General features: G+C 37.2%; 1 protein-coding gene across 1 annotated transcript in view; it reads right to left on the minus strand.

Annotated features, from left to right (window-relative positions):
- Positions 1–18042, minus strand: part of LOC141433952 (C3 and PZP-like alpha-2-macroglobulin domain-containing protein 8) — a 227403-nt gene that overhangs the window by 14035 nt on the left and 195326 nt on the right. Inside the window, exons 12-14 of the mRNA XM_074096103.1 lie at positions 14954–15145; positions 7289–7517; positions 1732–1882 (exon numbers count right to left, since the gene is read on the minus strand). Of these exons, the coding sequence (XP_073952204.1) occupies positions 1732–1882; positions 7289–7517; positions 14954–15145 (572 nt within the window). The remainder of the gene's footprint in view (positions 1–1731; positions 1883–7288; positions 7518–14953; positions 15146–18042) is intronic.

The raw sequence follows: 18042 nt of genomic DNA on the forward strand, positions 1-18042 counted from the left end.
GGCAAACTGGAGCGCGTCAAGATGAAATTTTCCACCAACAAAATTTTATCACAGAAACGTGTGCCACAAGGACTTAGAAAAGTTGCTGCTATAAGGGACAAAATCGTCTGTACTGACTCGGCAACTTCGAAAATATTGCGGAAAGATTTGATCAAAATATTTTTATGATCACAATAATCAGGTTCAAGTGTAGGGGCTTTTTGGATGTGGCTGCAGGTTTTGTGTTATAATATAAATAAATAATAAATAAATATCACGGGACAATTCACACCAATTGACCTAGTCCCAAAGTAAGCTTAGCAAAGCTTGTGTTATGGGTACTGAACAACGGATAAATATAATTATATAGATAGATACATACTTAAATACATAGTAAACACCCAAGACCCGAGAACAAACATTCGTATGTTTCATACAAATATCTGCCCCGACACGGGAATCGAACCCGGGACCTCAAGCAGTCAGGTTCTCTAACCACTAGGCCACCTAGTCGTCTACACCAGACGACCAGATTAGATTAGAAATTAGATTTGAGATTGTCGAATTTATTATCAATCATGTTTATGATTTAGATGTTTATAAATAATGGTGGAATTTTCTACAAAATTGATTATTTCTGGGTGGAGATCCGGATTTACCAAGAAAAGTACCCAAAAGTGTTAAATTTCTTATAGAACTTAATCCTCTTAAGAATGTCAAGCATTCTAGAAAGTCTTAAGTTGATTCGGAAATTGCTTTAACAATTCTAGAGTCTCTTAGAGCCGGGGGACGATCACACTTGTTACGCCATTAGCCACGAACTTTGGCAAGATTTTAATTTCACAATTATGTCTGAGAGCCAGTTCAGGAATTCGACTCGGCGAGTTCATTAAAATATTTTGCTTCACAGATTACCTCCTTGGTTGAACATTTCGAATATTTAACAACTTTGTCTTCTTGGTGTCATCGTTGACGTTGTTTTTGTGGGTCAGCTGTTTTAAAATGTAGATTGTGTGCGGTTTCAGACGAAGAAATTATACGGAAAGATCGGCGAAATTATTCGTAATTTGAATTGCTGGTACATTTTCATGCAAACAAAATATAACGACTGGTGGTAAAAATAAGCTGGCGTTAAAGTTTTCCATGAAAGGCTTACTCTACTTCCAAACTGAAAAATTCTAATTTTTAACCAAACTGAAAAAAATATATAAAAGTATTCACCTAGAAAAAACTTCTGGAGTAACATAAATGAACAGTCAGTTGAATTTGAGAACCTCCCTTTTTTGAAATACGGTAAAGACAAGACGTGATAAAGTCTCTTATTTTGTTTTAATATGCAGTGTTTAAATGTTTTTCGTCAACGTTGGCAAATTAGGTACTACGCTATTGGCGAAGGGCGGCGCCATCCAGATTTTTATGATACCATGCACGGTTAGTGCAGCTCGGTTGGAAAGGGACGGCCAGAAAACGAATATAAATTGTTTTAAGTACTGTATTTATCTAATGGGTACAAATAAAATTAATAGAATAAAAGCATTCATCAAAACTAGTGACGGGCTAGGCTGCACTTTTACCAGAGATGTGCAACGAACTTTTAGCGAGGAACGTGTTTTTCATGAACCATAGAAACTCCGCTCGGCTGTTTCCACCAGAGCGGTGCCGTACGACGATGGGTAAATGAAGCGTTTCTTCGCACATCTCCGATAGAATTGTATGTATTTAAATTAATAAATGCATCTAAGTATTGCTTACCAGTGATGTTTTTCCTGCCAGGCGTGTTCACGGCGACTCTAACCACCAGTTGGGTTCCGCCGCGCGGGCCCAGTCTGAGACGCTCAGTGACGTAGAGCGCGCCGGTACTAGCGAACGCTGCGCCAGCGCTGAGTGCCAGCAGAGCTGTCACCTGGAATATAATAGAACCAGCTATCATCATTAATATTTGGGCCAGTCAACTTTTTAGTGTATGCTATTCTGTCGCGTAACTCAGGAGACAAACAGGGACACACTTTGTCAGAAACATGTTTACAATCCGTGAGCTCTTAGAAAAACCTTCGGGTTTCGGAGGAAATCGGAAGGATTCGTGTAGTAGAAAACGATAATTGTCTTTTTGACTTAGTAGCAATCCATCACGCAAAGAGTGCACTCATTGTGTTTTCATTGATTTATATAGAGTAGTTAAAACCACCACTTACTTATTTATTTAGTTTGATATTATTCGGAAACTGATTTCGATGGGGAGTCAACTTAAACAGAGTATATCTGTAAATAGCCAATCCCGGGAAATTGTTTCAAAGTCGAAGTCAAAGTCAAAGTATTTATTGTGTAGTTTATAATGTATATAAATATTCTGTAAAGAAGCTGAAAGTTTCAAGAAAAGTGTTGGTCGTAAATATTTTAATAAGGTTCAAGACCGAGTTATAGAAGCAACGGGGATTTCGAAAAGTACATTAAAAAATATTAAACGAAAGCAGACCAAAAAAAATAATTTGACATACCCAAGATTGTGCCCAAGAGAAGTAGATACAGTATCACAACAGCTCTATATACTTCCAAATCTCGTAAGTAAATCTGGAACGTTACCATGGCAACAAAGTACACTAAAAAGTTGATTGAACCATTTATAATTTCTGTCAGGCAACTTAGAGAAAAAGAGAAAAGTGAGTTAATTATGTCTTCAGAAGTCGTAGTTCAACGGTGCTGGCTGAAAATCAGCGCTGGGGTGTTTATTATTAATGCTTCAGCATTATGCTGAGCCAGTGTCCGATTCACAACCGCAATGACACATACTTTCCTACGTGTTGCCTATTTGTACTTAATACTATTGTTGTGTCTTGTGTTGTGAATAAATGTATTTTCTTTCTTTTCTTTCTTTCTTTCTTTAGTTAGTTTATATTATGTACAAGCTTTGCCTTCATTGTCATTACATAAAAAATAAAAGAGTAGGTAAGTACATCAATAAAATATATAAATTTTATTTCATATAACCTCAGCATTATATACCTACATAGTTTTGTCCCTGACGAAATCATCCACCTATAAGTCTACTACTCGTTCAATACTACTGACATAGTTACAAAAAGTAACTACTAAACATAACGAAACTAGATCACGAATTCCATTCCTTCTTATTGACACTGCCGCACGACATATCTCATTGTTTGTTACTCAATCATGGCAGCTTGTGTTGTGTGATCAAACATTAATTCCTATACAATATCTACCGGGTAGCGGGTGCCGATGCCGACGATAGGGGGTGATCCCTTACGAGTTATGTCAATAATAACTTATAGTGTTAGGTGTGTTACCAAATTTTAGAAATGAAGGGGGTAAGATATGGGTTGATTTGATCTCTTTTTACCCTCCTCCTCCTCCTCCTCCTCCCGTGTGATAGAAAGAAGTGGTGAAAACAATTATGATTCCGAGTGCGCTAGATAGTAACGCCTCTGGTCATATTTCTGTCAATTTTGATTTTCTTCTAAAAAGAGCAAAGCGCCACTGACAAGTACGTATTTTGAGAGTAGAGTAGAGTTAAAATCAAGTAGAATTACGAACTTTGCAAGAGTAAGGAACATTTTTTTACATACTTATAGCATTCATAATTATTATATAAAAATACAGTTGTGGTGTCCGAAGTTTTCAGTTATTTAATGAACATCTTGTATAAATAAAACTTAAAATAATGGACTTATCGTAACTAGTCCCTGTAACCTGTCCAGAATGAAGGATTACCTAGCAAATATCTGTTTCTGGAGGTGCGATCCGTATTGTTGAATTGGCAGATATTTGGGCCAATAGACGCGGAAAAGGGGGGTGGGGGTTGCCCGGGACCTCGCCCGGGGACTTCGAGTTTGGAAGGACTTCGTGATTGGTTGTTTGTTCATTTTATTCCGGTTAAAGTTTCGAGAAATGCTTCAAGGTGTTGTTTAACTCTAGCTCTTACGATAATAAACACTAGGCAAAACTTTACTTCTGCGTAGAAAGTGAAGTCAAAGAAACAACTTGGTTAATTTATTTGACTTTCGAAATATTTACCCAAGCAGGGACCCGTAAACATTCCTGCGGTTTGGCTCTTCAAAATAAGAAAAAGAACAAAATTGAAAAAAGAATATCTTAAAAAAATTCTCTTTCCTATGGAAAATTTATAAAAATCTGTACTTAAATAAATAAATATATATCACGGGACAATTCACACCAATTGACCTAGTCCCAAAGTAAGCTTAGCAAAGCTTGTGTTATGGGTACTAAGCAACGGATAAATATAATTATATAGATATATACATACTTAAATACATATTAAACACCCAAGATCCGAGAACAAACATATGTATTTTTGATACAAATATCTGCCCCGACACAGGAAACGAACCCGGGACCTCAAGCTTCGTAGTCAGGTTTTTTAACCACTAGGCCATCTGGTCCCTTACTCCTTGTCTATAAATAACAAAACTTTACCTATAATCTAGGTTTAATGGAACAAACTAGGCGTTAATTTAATTAGTAAGCCGTGGTAGTGAGTGTTCTAACCCATGACCTTCATGCTGAGGAGCATAGTTTCAACCTGGGATTCGCACATTTAAAATTTGCCATGAACTTTTCGGTGAAGGAAAATGTCGAGGGGGAAAATGGGCCCTCTCATTCCGAGAAGAGGCCTGTATTCAGCAGCAGGGTATAATATCGGCAGATGGCGCGAAAGAGCTTTGGTGTTCTAGTGGTTTCACCTATTGCCTCTCAAGCAGATGGTAGTGGGTTCTAGTTCAGGTTCGCACCTCTGAGTCTTTCGAAATTTATGTGCGAAATTACATTTGAAATTTACCACGAGATTTACGGCGAAGGAAAAGATCGTGAGAAAATCTGTATACGTCGGCGAACAAATTTCATGGTGTGAGTGAAGTTCCCAATTCGCACTGGGCTCACGTAAGAACTACGGCCCCATCCCTCCCACTCCAAGAGAAGTCCTGTGTTCTGCAGCGGGACATAGGCCAAAATGATGATGGCATGACGCAAAAATAACTAAATAATTCAAGGACGACGTTAAAACAAGTGTCACAATGTTAAAACGTAGATAGGAATCTACGAGTATGTAAGTTTAATTTTAAGTGCTAAGCACACACGTTTATGTTAGCACAAGGATTTACCAGCGCAGTCCACACGCGCGATCGTGATTTGTTTGCGTTCGGCGTCGCTCATCGAATCTAGATTAGGGATTCCCGGGATATTGGCGAATCCCGGTAAACGGGAACGATTAGGCAATCCATCCCCGGTTTAAGTTAAGCGATCGTGGTTACGTTGACGGCTTATAAATGGGAGTTATAGTTGGTAATTGTGATAGTGGCTGGATTTATTGATCAAACACCGATTTTAGCGCAATTTAAAGGCAAGAAATTTAAGTAAAGGTAAATTAATAGGATCAGATCTTTAATTTTTAAGCTCTTGGCTGTGGTCGGAGTTATTTTTTACTCGTAGATTGGACAAGCATGTAACCAAGTAGGTACCTAACTCCAAAACTTTGACGATCGATGAAGCAGCACAATATAGGTACATGCAAACTTTATTTGACCTACTGTCCTCTTAAGGCAAAGGCTGTATAAAAAAAAAAACATTTTACCTATGTGCAAAATTGCTTTGACCATTCACTGGAGCACTTACCCTATTTCGGCGCAATGAGGGCTATCGCGTATGAATTCGCCGCTAGAGGCGCTAGTGTAGCGTGAGGTCTCCGAAATGTCAAATCTCATAGTTTTTGGGTGAGCTACGCGGGTTTATTTGTAATTAGAATAATTTTGTGAATATTTTGCAATATCTGAAATTAATTATGGCAAATATGCGTTCCGGGGCAATGAATGTCTGTGTTTTGAGACAGTTTCGTCTTTCGGAAACCTTTGTCCTCCCTTATTTCCGAACAAAACGGGGATTATGCAACACTGTGGCATGCTCGATATTTATATGGTACGGTTTTAAGGTGTATTAAATATGATTTTAATCTTAACTTTGTTTTCACGCCCGTAATAACAGACTTTCAAAACCATACTTAAAAACCTCATGCAACAGTGCGCCATCTAGCGAGACAAAAAACGATAGCCCTCATTAATAACGTCGTGATCACGGATAGACTCGATGCAGAGTAATTGCGTTAAATATAAAGAGGTTATGAAAGAGAGAGAGAGAGAGAGAGAGAGAGAGACATGTTAGGAAGAAATAATAATTAAAAAAACATCGAATAGTATAAAGGAAAAGGAAATGTGTAAAAAATAAAGTGTCAATTTGAAAGTAGGTAATCTAAGAGTATAAGCGTATATTTTTCCCTACACCTTAGCTTTCGCACGAGCGAGCGTAATACTCGTTTACCTTACCCTGTGCCTTACCTTATGTTTACGAAGGGCTGTAAATAACATAATTAATTCGTGGAACAGACCGATTACAAATTAAACAAATAAGAGTGTTAAGATAATATTTATGAAGGGGCCCGTCCTAACCAAACATAATTTAGTCTCATGTGTATTGGACCGCGAGTTCTTGCAAACATAGGTGGCTGGACCCATGCTTGTTAATTCTGATGTTTTATCTCTTAATACTGTGTTCTACTACAATTTCAATGTATATTTTTCGCGATATAAAATTGTAGTCTGTTGTAAGCAGATGGGTATCCATTTATTATTTACGCAGCTTCTGCGTCCTCGTTGCCTTTCTTGATGGCTGGTTCTGCTCCCCGATATGAGTTTTTCTTAGATTTTTTCAGGCAACCAACACTGGATTTGATAATGTGAAATTTTCACGCTATGCGCCTTTGTTTTGCTCGAAATATAACAAAGTTGTTTCTCGACGTTCTCGCAATATAAAAATATTCTGAACAAGCTATCTTAGTAAAAACTGACCTACTTTAAAAATGGACACGGAAAATTTAAAAGCTGACAGAAAAATAGTTTGTATTTCGTAGTTTCCATAAACTATTTTTTTTGTGGTTCAGTGATTTTCACACTTTTCTTTATATTTGTGTTCTAACACTACTTACTCCTTACTACATAAGTCTATGTTAATTGGAAGTACCCTCTAGTTTTTAATTTATACCTACGGTTTTTTTTATCCAACCGTGTTATTTTTGGATTGCGTATAATGTTAAAAACATCTTCTTACAATAGCGAAGAGTTTAATAAGTACTCATTTTAACCTGTAAAATGGCGTAGCAGTTCAGCACGCTCCCCGAATTGGCTATGACCCAGGTTTGTTTCCTGACTCCTAGTACATATTTCTTTTCAGTTTTTTAATTAAATGTGTTTTAGATACTGTAAGTATATTTGAGCAAAATACTTACATCCATGCAATTATTAATGTTGTTGGTGATCTTGACATCGATTTCCACGGTCTCGCCGACCTTCAGGGCTGGCGGCAGCGCAAAGTCCAGCTGGATCGGTCTGAAGACGTTGATGGTGCGTGGGGCGGAGAACCGTAACCCTCGGTTAGAAAGTGACAGCGCCCAGAGCGACCAGCGCCCGGCCTCCGAAGGTGCTGTTATGGTCACGCCATCCGTTGATAACTGGTTCCTGGAATAAGTAATATTATGTACCACCCGTGCTGAGGCTCAAAGAAAAGGTCAGAGTCAGAATTGCGGAAAGAAACGGGAAAAGAAACTATAAATCTGACTGCTCAAATTTTAACGGCATATTAAAGTACAAATTTAGTAAATTTTTTAATAGTAATAACATTCACCGTCTTGACAGGATGGCGGGTGTACCTCCTCCACATTTTAATAACTTCATGTACGCAGTGGTACAATTATTTTTAAAGTAGCTACTAAATAATACATTTTGAGTATATAGTTGTTTTTATATTTGTAAAGGTATACCCGCCATTTTGACTCTCACAAGAAAAGGTAGGTACTCATCGTTTCACAAGCATTTAAAAGAGTAAGTTTTTGTTTTACAGTGCTGAAAATGATAGTAGCAAAAGTGAGTACCTACTTAAAAAGGATTTGGAGCGCTCCTTATACATCTGAAGTGTAGTTCTAATAACCTAAAATTAACTTTAATCGTGTAGTTATTAAACGATTTCTTTCTTTCTTTTTATTTTAGGATAATTACGAGCAGTCGTGATTTAATAATCGAGCATTATCGCTATGCTTATAAATATACTTTAATTAACCCAGACCAGTAACTAAATCGGAAAAAGAGAGCGGTAAAACCATAGAACAGACAATAGTACAAGTAAAACGAACGTCGCCACGCATGTGTGACCTGACTTGGCTACGCTCTACTAACGAGTTTACCTGCAGGGATAGAGGCGAGGCGTAGTTTTATCCTGCCCATTATTGTTCTCTTTACTCAGTCCTTATTATTTTGTGTTTGTCTAAATTGGGCTAGAAATTAAAATCAAATTAAATTTAGCCAACCACCTCAAATATTCCATTCAAGATACAATACAATACAATACAATTACTCTTTAGTGTACACCAAGAAAACAAACAAAAGGCATTGTGATTTGTGTTCGGCATCCTTAATATAAATTTAATAATAATATTTACAATAATAATGAAATTATGTGTCTGTCCCATCACCTTTGTCCCGGTACATAACCATCTTACATAACCAGTACTGGAAGGGACCAATATTTCTTACGAAAAATTAGGTAGGTATCACAACGAGCAACGCGAGGAGGAGTGTTAGGTACTATTTCGACTACAATGCGCGAACCGAGCGAGCGAAGCGAGCACCCTGCGGCAGCGGCCGGCGAAGGACCAAAATATTTCGAAAATTATTTGAACTCTACCCGTGGTAGTAAATGGTTATGGACGGGGTACAGGAGACCATATTTAGTATACCTAGTGCCATCCACGAAGACGCGTGATTTTTTGAAAATTAGACATTAATGACATTGTAATAAGAACCACGGCACGCGTCATCGTGAATGACTCTACCTATAGCTACCATAAAATGAAACACTTCCTAGTCACTCCATTTACTCAGTATTAAAGTTAAAATCATTTTAAGTATACGTCACAGTTTAAATTTGTATTATATATAATTTATTTATTCCAATGGCTTAATCGAGAAATTGTTCAGTCAGAAAAATTACCAGATGTTGCATAATATAAATAAATATTATATACTAGTAAAGTCATATTTAAATTGATGTTATTTGTGCCACACAAATCACGGACGTAAATGGAACAAAAGACTTGTGAAATTGAAAGCCTGTGTGAACCCAAACTATCGATCGACCTGTCTAATTCCCAATAGGATCAATTAATACCTCCATACGCGTTCGTTAACCATACGCAGGCGATATTGCATTTAATATTTAGGACGCGCATTAAAACAGTTTAATGTTGGTTTAACAGCAATGTAATTAGCTTATAGGGTGGACAATCGAAATTTATGATTATGTAAATTGGAAATTTAGAAACAATTGCTAGCGGCCGACCGACGATCGGAGTTTGTAAAATTAAACAAGAGAATAACGAAGTTTATTATTGCAAGTGTGTAGGTACTGTATAAACTAAGAAGTTATTATAATATTTGCCTTTAATAACTCTGCTTTTAATCCTTGAATTGCCTAATTGATAAGCACATATATAGGTACTTTGACGAAATGATGTTTACCGTACGACTTTACTTAAATTATTTTCACGTAAGTAAACCTGCGCTAAAATTACAAACTACAGTAAACTTAATTAAAAAGTAAATCGGAGCAAAGCAACGTAATTGTGTGCTTTGAAAACTAATAAAGAGCCGTAAGTCTGAACTAGTGAGCAGATTCAAATATTTGCGTGTAACTATCTAAACATGAAATTACATCACGGACAGTAGTTAAAGATAGAATAAAAAAAACTGGTTATATTGACGATATAAGACTTAAATTGGGAACTAAGGACAAAAGGCGTGTTCATGTTGTACAGCCACCAGCATTAATAGCTGCCACAGCAGAGCGTGCAAAAATATCTGACACGTGCTTCTGGCCCCAGAAATAGAGTCGTATCACATATTTATGCACGCTTGTTGTGTCAGATATTGGTGCTGGTGACTGTATACACACGCGTAACGTGCTATAAGTCACAGAATGTTGAAGGGCGCGTGGTCGTGAATAAACAGATCAAAACGCATCAAGTTGCGCATAAAGTTCCTTTCCATCAAAAATGCTCAAATTATCCACAAAAACCGGCCAAGAGCGTGTCGGACACGCCCAAAATAGGGTTCCGTAGCCATTACGAAAAAAAAAGTAATATTTTTCTAAGGATTTCGTATTTTATACGGAATCTTCCAAGTTTAGGTATATTTTATACCTTAGGATGCTATTGAAGAGTAAAACTACTAATAATTCTCAAGCTAACTTAGCCGTTAAAGTAATCCTTGAAAGTTAGATGTACTTACCATCCTGAATTTTTTCAAATTTTTGCACCCACCGGTTTCGATTTTAATGAAAATTTGCACTTTAAAGTTGAATATTTCGCAAAAAAGCAATGAATCGAAAAATCGTCTTAGCAAACTCCTAATGGTTTTAAAAGACCTATCCAACAACACCCCACACTATAGGCTTGGATGAGAAAAAAAAACACCCACACTTTACGTCTATGAGAGGTACTCTAAAAAAAATGTTTTTTATGTTTTTATTTTACCATTTTGTCGGCATAGTTTACATATATATCCGTGCAAAAATACAGCTTTCTAGCATTGATAGTCCCTGAGCAAAGCCGCGGACGGACGGACAGTTAGACCCGACAGACAGACATGGCGAAACTATAAGGGTTCCGTTTTTTCCATTTTGGCTCCGGAACCCTAAAAATGTTAGAAAGTAAAACTCTGAATTAACTTATTTCCCGCTGAGAGTAAACAGCGTGTTTTAATTTGATTCAAAGTTTGGGCCACGGAGCGTGCGAGGTCATGTGATAATTCCGCCCAGCACACAGATTGTGTGCGAGCTGCGAACATAAACAAGAATCGCGAACACATAATTGAGATTTCAGATGGATTTTCAACATTCAAATTAAGTTCGGAGGTGAGAAAGGTCTGGTGTTAGCGAGATTCGGAAGATAAGAAATTTTCGATTTAATAAATGTTTTTGTTAGGGTAAAATTATGAAAATATTAGTCAAAATTATATAATATTTTATTTTGTAAATTAAACTTGACAACATTTTTACGCTACATTTACATATTATAACAGACTTAAAATTAATAATCCAAAGGGGTTATGTTAGACACGTCAATCCGTAACTCTTTGTTTGCGAGTCTGATTCGCATCCAAACAATTTTAAAAGTGCGCAACGGACAATAAGAAGTTTATTTTTATTAAAGAGTTTCAAACGGCTGAGGCTACTCCAAGTTCACCACATTGTGACTCTTTGGACCATGAAAGGTGTTAAATGATCACGTCCATACACGACAAACGATTTTAAACAAGTTTACAATGCACGTGCTCGGAAAGTGCCTCTTGACGTGGGTCAACATATCCATAGAAAATTAGTGATTCCTGCACGCATCCACAAGTGTGCAGTAAAGTTGTATGGATTTAACTTACCGCACTTGTGCGGTAAAGTAACTTTTTAAATTGCCAAATTATGTCCAAACTATTGTTAAAAAAATAAGTCTAAAGAGTCGTTATAGTTAGGCTTTGAACAAATAAGAAAACGTTTGATGCAACCAATGAATATTTACTGATAAGATAATACAGATTAAACGGGACAGAAAAGAGAACATTATAATTTTTTTCACGTAAACTCGTGTTTAATTCCGTCTAAAGTTATGAAAAAAAAGGAAATAAATTCTTGAGTCCAATTCGGACCGTGCGACGTCAACGCGCGCACTCGAAAGTTAACCAATGAGCTTCCAGTGCGCGCGCACGACGTCGCACGAACCAATCATGGTTACCCGTTCGCGCCTGTCATGAAACCCCGCCAAAGTAATGTTCATGAGTTCAGTCCGGTGAATTAATTTTTGATAATTGATAAGTAAATTAAAATGAAAAGTTCAAATGATGAATTTATATCTGACTTTACACCGCCTTACGTCCTCCACGAAGCACATATTGCCAGTGACAAACTCAATGCTGAAATACGTGAACTATAATATACATACCTAAGTTAATAAACATCGTAAATTGATAGAATAATTTACTTCTACACACATGGATATTATAACATCTACCGGTACGTCTTATTCTTATTTATTTGCTTTTATCTATTAGAATTAGTGAACCAATTTTGAGTTATTTACAGTTCCAAAGCTAAACAATCTCAGATTTACGGTAACTTTTTGTTAAGGTGGATTAGATACATAATATAAAAATATACTTGATGATAGTTAACTATTACTCGGATTATTCACGGGTCGCACTGATATTTAGCATTATAGGAGCGTGCAGGAGATAAGGACTAGCCAATATAAGTGTGAAAAATGTCAAGCAACAAGGGCTAATAATAATCATAAAAAATCACGATACTAAAACAAAGTCTCCTTTACCTATCATTAGTAGCTGTAGCTGTTCTAATCTTCTGAGTCAATGATTGTTATGAAAGTTGGTTTAATAAAGTGTTTTTTTCCTCGCTTAATGCATTGTAAAACGTTGTATGATATACGTGTCGAAAGTAGGAAATTCCCAACTCGTGCCGGCTCAAAACACTCGCTTCGCTCGTGTTTCAAGTTCTCCGCCACTCGTTGGGAATTGCCTACTTTCCGCACTTGTATCATAAATAACTATTATGGTCACGTTAACACAGCAATGATCCATTTATCACCTAATCTGAAGCCTCAACACGTACAGAGTAATGACATTTTTCATATCCTTTCACGATATTTTTCATTCGCTGTCCCAAATTTCAACAAAGACTTTAATCGAGTCATAGCATAGAGCATGAAGCTAAAATATGACTGTTGAATCGCTTTGTCTCTGTCACACGGGACGGTACGGTATCCTGGACTAGTTTGTCATGTCCGGTTATAAATTATGCACTGATATGCGTTTGTGAATTATTACCCCAATTTAGCTGGTTCGTTATCAAAACTCATTTGATTATATTTAACTTGAAACGTACCTACAATAGCTGGCAATGGCAAAATTTAAATATCAATGAATGTAGATTTTTTTTTGTATTGGAGAAAAATATGAAATACGAAATACGTATGAAATAATTCATAAAGTTAACGTGAGAATAATGAAATGAAAGTTAAATCCCAGAATAATACAATGAACTTATTTATTTTTTATAATAGTTACTATAGAGTCGTTAAGATAACTTCTTTTCAATTATTTATTTCACGTAAATTATTAAATGGAATAAATCGGAACTGGAAAGACTTACTTCGACTGTTTAGTTCATACCAATTTAACTTTTGTAAATGTTAGATGGATGGCTAAAAATTTTACCAAGAGTGACACACTCATTGTAACAAAAGCCTGCGTGGAGAACGTGAAAAATGTATTCAGAGCTTACGCATATTACGCAGTCTCGTAAATTTCAATCCACGTGGTTATCACTGGCAGTATGTCATTCCGTGTACGAGAACATAATTTACGTCTCCAGACATATGAATCAGCGGATTTGCGATTTATAGCATTCAACTGCCTAAGTTTCACTTCAGTAATTTATGTTTGCTATTAATAAATGAGAATAACATAAACCTTAACAGTATTCAGCACAGCTAAATGTGATTATGATTCACTGCTTAAGTGGCTAAATAAGAAACAAGCAAGCTGAGATATGTGGTGCATAGGGGAAACCCATGTCTGTAGGTACCGTTGACCAGCAGTGGTGTAGCGGTATTGCACGCGATACGGAATACCGAGGACCTGGGTTCGATTCCCAGTGCTGGTATTATTTTTCTGGTTTTTCTGTGCATCTATATTTCAGTTTGTATTTTCAATTTAGATTATGATTAAGTTAGACAATGAAATGTAAAACGAAATTCTTTGCTTAGGTAGAATCATAAATCCGTAAAGTTTAAAGGATTTATTAAAAGCTAATTATTTAATCCGTAAAGCCACAGAAATTTAAAAGAGTTTAGTAGTCACCTGAGCGTTTTAATTTAATTAAACGGTTTTTATCAAAAAGCAAATTACTCTATTCATAATTTTGTGATTTTTTATTGTTTACGAAGGCTTTAAATATTGAACTAACTATGATTCATCTCCAATTAATTTTCAGTAAAGTGAATTTACGTAACAGGTTTTGTAACATTATAAAAAAAGGGACTCAACAATGAAAATAACTCTTTTTGAATCGCCATCTTCGCAGTAACCGATTTTAAGCCAATGCGCGGTCGCGTTTTTAGCTTTCTTGACCTTTCTATTCCTCATAAGATCTGTGTTGGACATTGCTAATACCTAAGTGCCACTTGCACGGTCCGGGGTTAAAAATTAAATCGTTAAACCTGGGTTATGGTTAACAGTCCCATAATTTAGATACAACCTAACCCTGGATTAACAGTTAACTGGGAATTAAAAGTTAACACAGGTCCCCGCAAGCCGACCGAAGTAAACGTCGTCATCATGACCCATATCAGCTGTAGGACGTCCACTGTTGGACATAGGCCTCCCCCATATACCTCCAGTTGTTTCAGTTGGAAGCGGCCTAGATCCATCGTGAACCCGCGGTTTTAACCAGAGGTCTTATTGTCTACTAGCCGTTGCCCTTAACTCCAACCGCGTAGTCTTTGTTTATCGCTTTCCCGCAGGAACTATGCAATTTTCCGGGATAAAAACTATCCTTTATCCTTCCCGGGGACTCAAATTATCCGTATACCGAATTTCATCTAAATCGGTTCAGCGGTTTAGACGTGATTGAGTAACAAACATCCAAACATCTTCACAAACGTTCACATTTATAATTAAGTAGGATCACACTTGAAATCGCAATCGTTTTCACAACTTCTTTCTGTCACGCGGTATAAGAATTGGGTGGAAAGAGACAGTGAATGCAATCGCGAACGTCAGTGCGTTAGACAATTCGACCTCAGGTCATACGTCTATCTCGTTGAAAGTAAACTTACGTATAGTTGAAGCACTTCCACATCCACAGGCGGTCATGCGAGGCGGGCGGCACGAGGTGGGCGGGCGGGCGCGGCGCGGGCGCAGTGCGCTGCCGGTACAGCACGCCGCCGCCGCACGCGCCGCCGCCCACGAACAGAGACACGCCGGCCGACACGAACTCGGGGCCCGGCTGCTCTTCGTGCTCCGGTGAACTGTATACGAGTACATACATGGTTGTAAAATGGGCAACAACAATGAGACTTTGTTGTTTGACAGGCGAAATATCGCAAAATGGTGTTAGTAGAAGTCCGTTTGATATCACAGTCTTGCTTGCGATTGGCTCATTTAGGATATTAAACCAATCATAAACGTGATGCAATTGTCAAAGTTGTCAAAACGGCCTCACCACACTGGAGTCTGTCATAGTTAGAAACCCTCATTTTTGTACTAAAAATTAAAAACCGCGGGGCTTGCTTTTAGTTAATGACGGAATTCTTGCTGTATTATTCTAGTACCTGGGCAACCGAGTTTTGCTCGAAGTTCATTTTTTGTTAAATTGCATTTTTAGGAGAAGATACTTATTTAAATAAGCTTAAAAGCCTTTAATAAATAAATACTTAAAAACAAGCCTGCGTTTTTATATTGTAAAGCGTTTGTGTCTTACAGGTTATGTTGATAAAAAAGGATTCAAAGTGGAAACGGTAGTTTCCGAATTCAATGTTTCTAAATGAATCATCACATCACGTCCAATCAGAAGCTTCTGCATTGGCAAACCAGTGCAAAAGGAAACTATGCATATGCGTCCTACATACAGGACGTATGGAATGCGAATGCGAGCCAATATTTCCACCGAATTTCCTTCGACAAGCCTACTGGAAGATGAATCGAGTGACATGTTCCAAACGCGACTTGCTTTGAGACAGAGCGTAGGGGAAACGCACGAGAACAATTCTGCAGGCGGTTAAGTTGCGTTTTTTGAACTGCCGATTTTAATCTATGAGAAATTATGTCAGAAATGGAAAGTGCCGGCGCCTTTTTGTACTGTTAAATATATTAACATTTAAACGTATTTACTTTTTTATTATTTGGTTTGTTACACCGCCACCGTTTAATATTTTCTAGATATTTACCTTTCGTCACCGCTGTTTACAAATTGCTAACGAAGGTAGTCACGTAATAAAAGTATCGGCTTGTGCATATCCTCAATATCGTTATTACTTAACATTATCATCAGCTGAGTCTGAGAGCTTAGCGCAATTCAGTTCTACTATTTCAGTTATACAAACGATACACATTATACCTATCAAATCAAGTATCTCGTAGGTGCTTCGTAACGGTTTATTGAATAAATTACGTAGAATTAATCTATGCGCTTAGAAGCGTCAAAATATCGGGGCCTTGTCAGCTTATTAAAGGTAATCGCTGTTCGCGTCCCGTAGAAAGTATGTCTAAATTAGAACAAACAAACAATCCCTAGTTCGCTATGATCACAACCTCGCAATGTGTTTGGTAGTAAAGTAATTGTTCGTTTGTTTATCCTCTTTATTGCACAAAAAGTGTAAAAAAAAGAAAAATGTTAGTAAAAGGGTTAAGTGATAATAGTTTTAGGTAATAAAATGACAGTTCCGTCCGCATTGCACCCCCCTGTGTTTTCATCTTAAGATGAATCGTGTGACAGTTACGTGGCTCAGCTCGTTTGAGACGGCGAAATGAGATGATATATTTCGCTTTGAATGCCGCTCAGTATTGTCGTAGCATTTGATTGAAATGCTCCGATCCGTAATGTGGGTGTAATGAGCGTTTATCTTTGGTTTCAACTTACTTGATATTACGTGACTTGGAAATCCCGTAGATTGAAACAGAGACTTAGCTTGGAGCTTATATGAATATCGTAGGTAATTATTAAACTAATTCAGGTGATCTAAAAGCTTATTGCTGCCAACCAACGATGCTGACAATGGCTGTCAATAGTTTTGAAGATGAAACTACCGTGAGACTCACTCATATTAAATGATATTGTAACGGATAACTCACGTCTTAAACCGAGTTTAGCTCGATATGTTTCGGGCTACGGCTAATGGCTGTCAATAGTTTTGAAGATGAAACTACCGTCCAGCACACTAGTACACTATGTAAAAAATAATAGCACATATGTCGTGTTTGGATTCGTTTTGATCAGTAATTGATTCTACATACAATGCAGTGGTGGCAACACGACGAGCTGATGCTGCAGCCAGGATATCCAGCACACCAGTATACTCTTGAAAAAATGATAGCAGATATGTCGTGTTTGATTCCTTTTGATCAGTATTTGAGTCTACATATAATGCAATGGTGGAAACAGGATGAGCTGATGCTGCAGCCAGGATATCCAACACACTAGTGCACTTTAAAAAAAAATATATACCAGTTTAAAACACATGAAATAAAAAACTTAAATTTAAAATTTAAAAAACCCCCGACACCAAAAAACGCCAGCAAAAATAAAAAACGCCCTAAAAAAACGCCGACAAAAAAACGCAGCCAAAAAAGAACTAAAAAGTAAAAAATAATTATGTTCTACCTAGCTGTTGCCCGCGACTTCATCTGCGAAGAATTTCTGCGAAGAATTCGTTTATCCCTATCCCGCGGGGACTATGCTGATTTCGCGCAAAATTAGCCTAAGTTAATTTAGTATAAGTATCTAGTAATCTTTTTTTTATCTAAGCGTCGTCGGTGTCGGGGGACCGCTAAGGTTAATACTTTAAAAAATACAACATGTACTTTAGTTTCCTGTTAACCGACACTTGTCTTAATAAAAGTCTTGTTTATTAACAATGTTCGAAAAAATGATACACAAAAGCCATAATAGAGAACCCAAAGCGATAGTCAATACCAAAACAACAACGGAGAACGACTTTCCGAAGCAATTTTTCCCCATTTATCACCGAGTTGCTTTCATGGTGGATAAAAAGTGACGCAAACAAGGTCATTTTTCGTCTCGAGAGTTTCGCATAAAAAGAAACTATCATATCATCGACGTGCTATCTGCGAGCTTTGATTAATGGTCCGTAATGACGGCGCGAGCAGAATTATAAAAGAAAGTTATTGTACCTAAAAATACCTAGAG

This window comes from Choristoneura fumiferana, chromosome 13 (genome assembly GCF_025370935.1).
Source record: "Choristoneura fumiferana chromosome 13, NRCan_CFum_1, whole genome shotgun sequence".
In the NCBI taxonomy this organism is placed as follows: Eukaryota; Metazoa; Arthropoda; class Insecta; order Lepidoptera; family Tortricidae; genus Choristoneura; species Choristoneura fumiferana.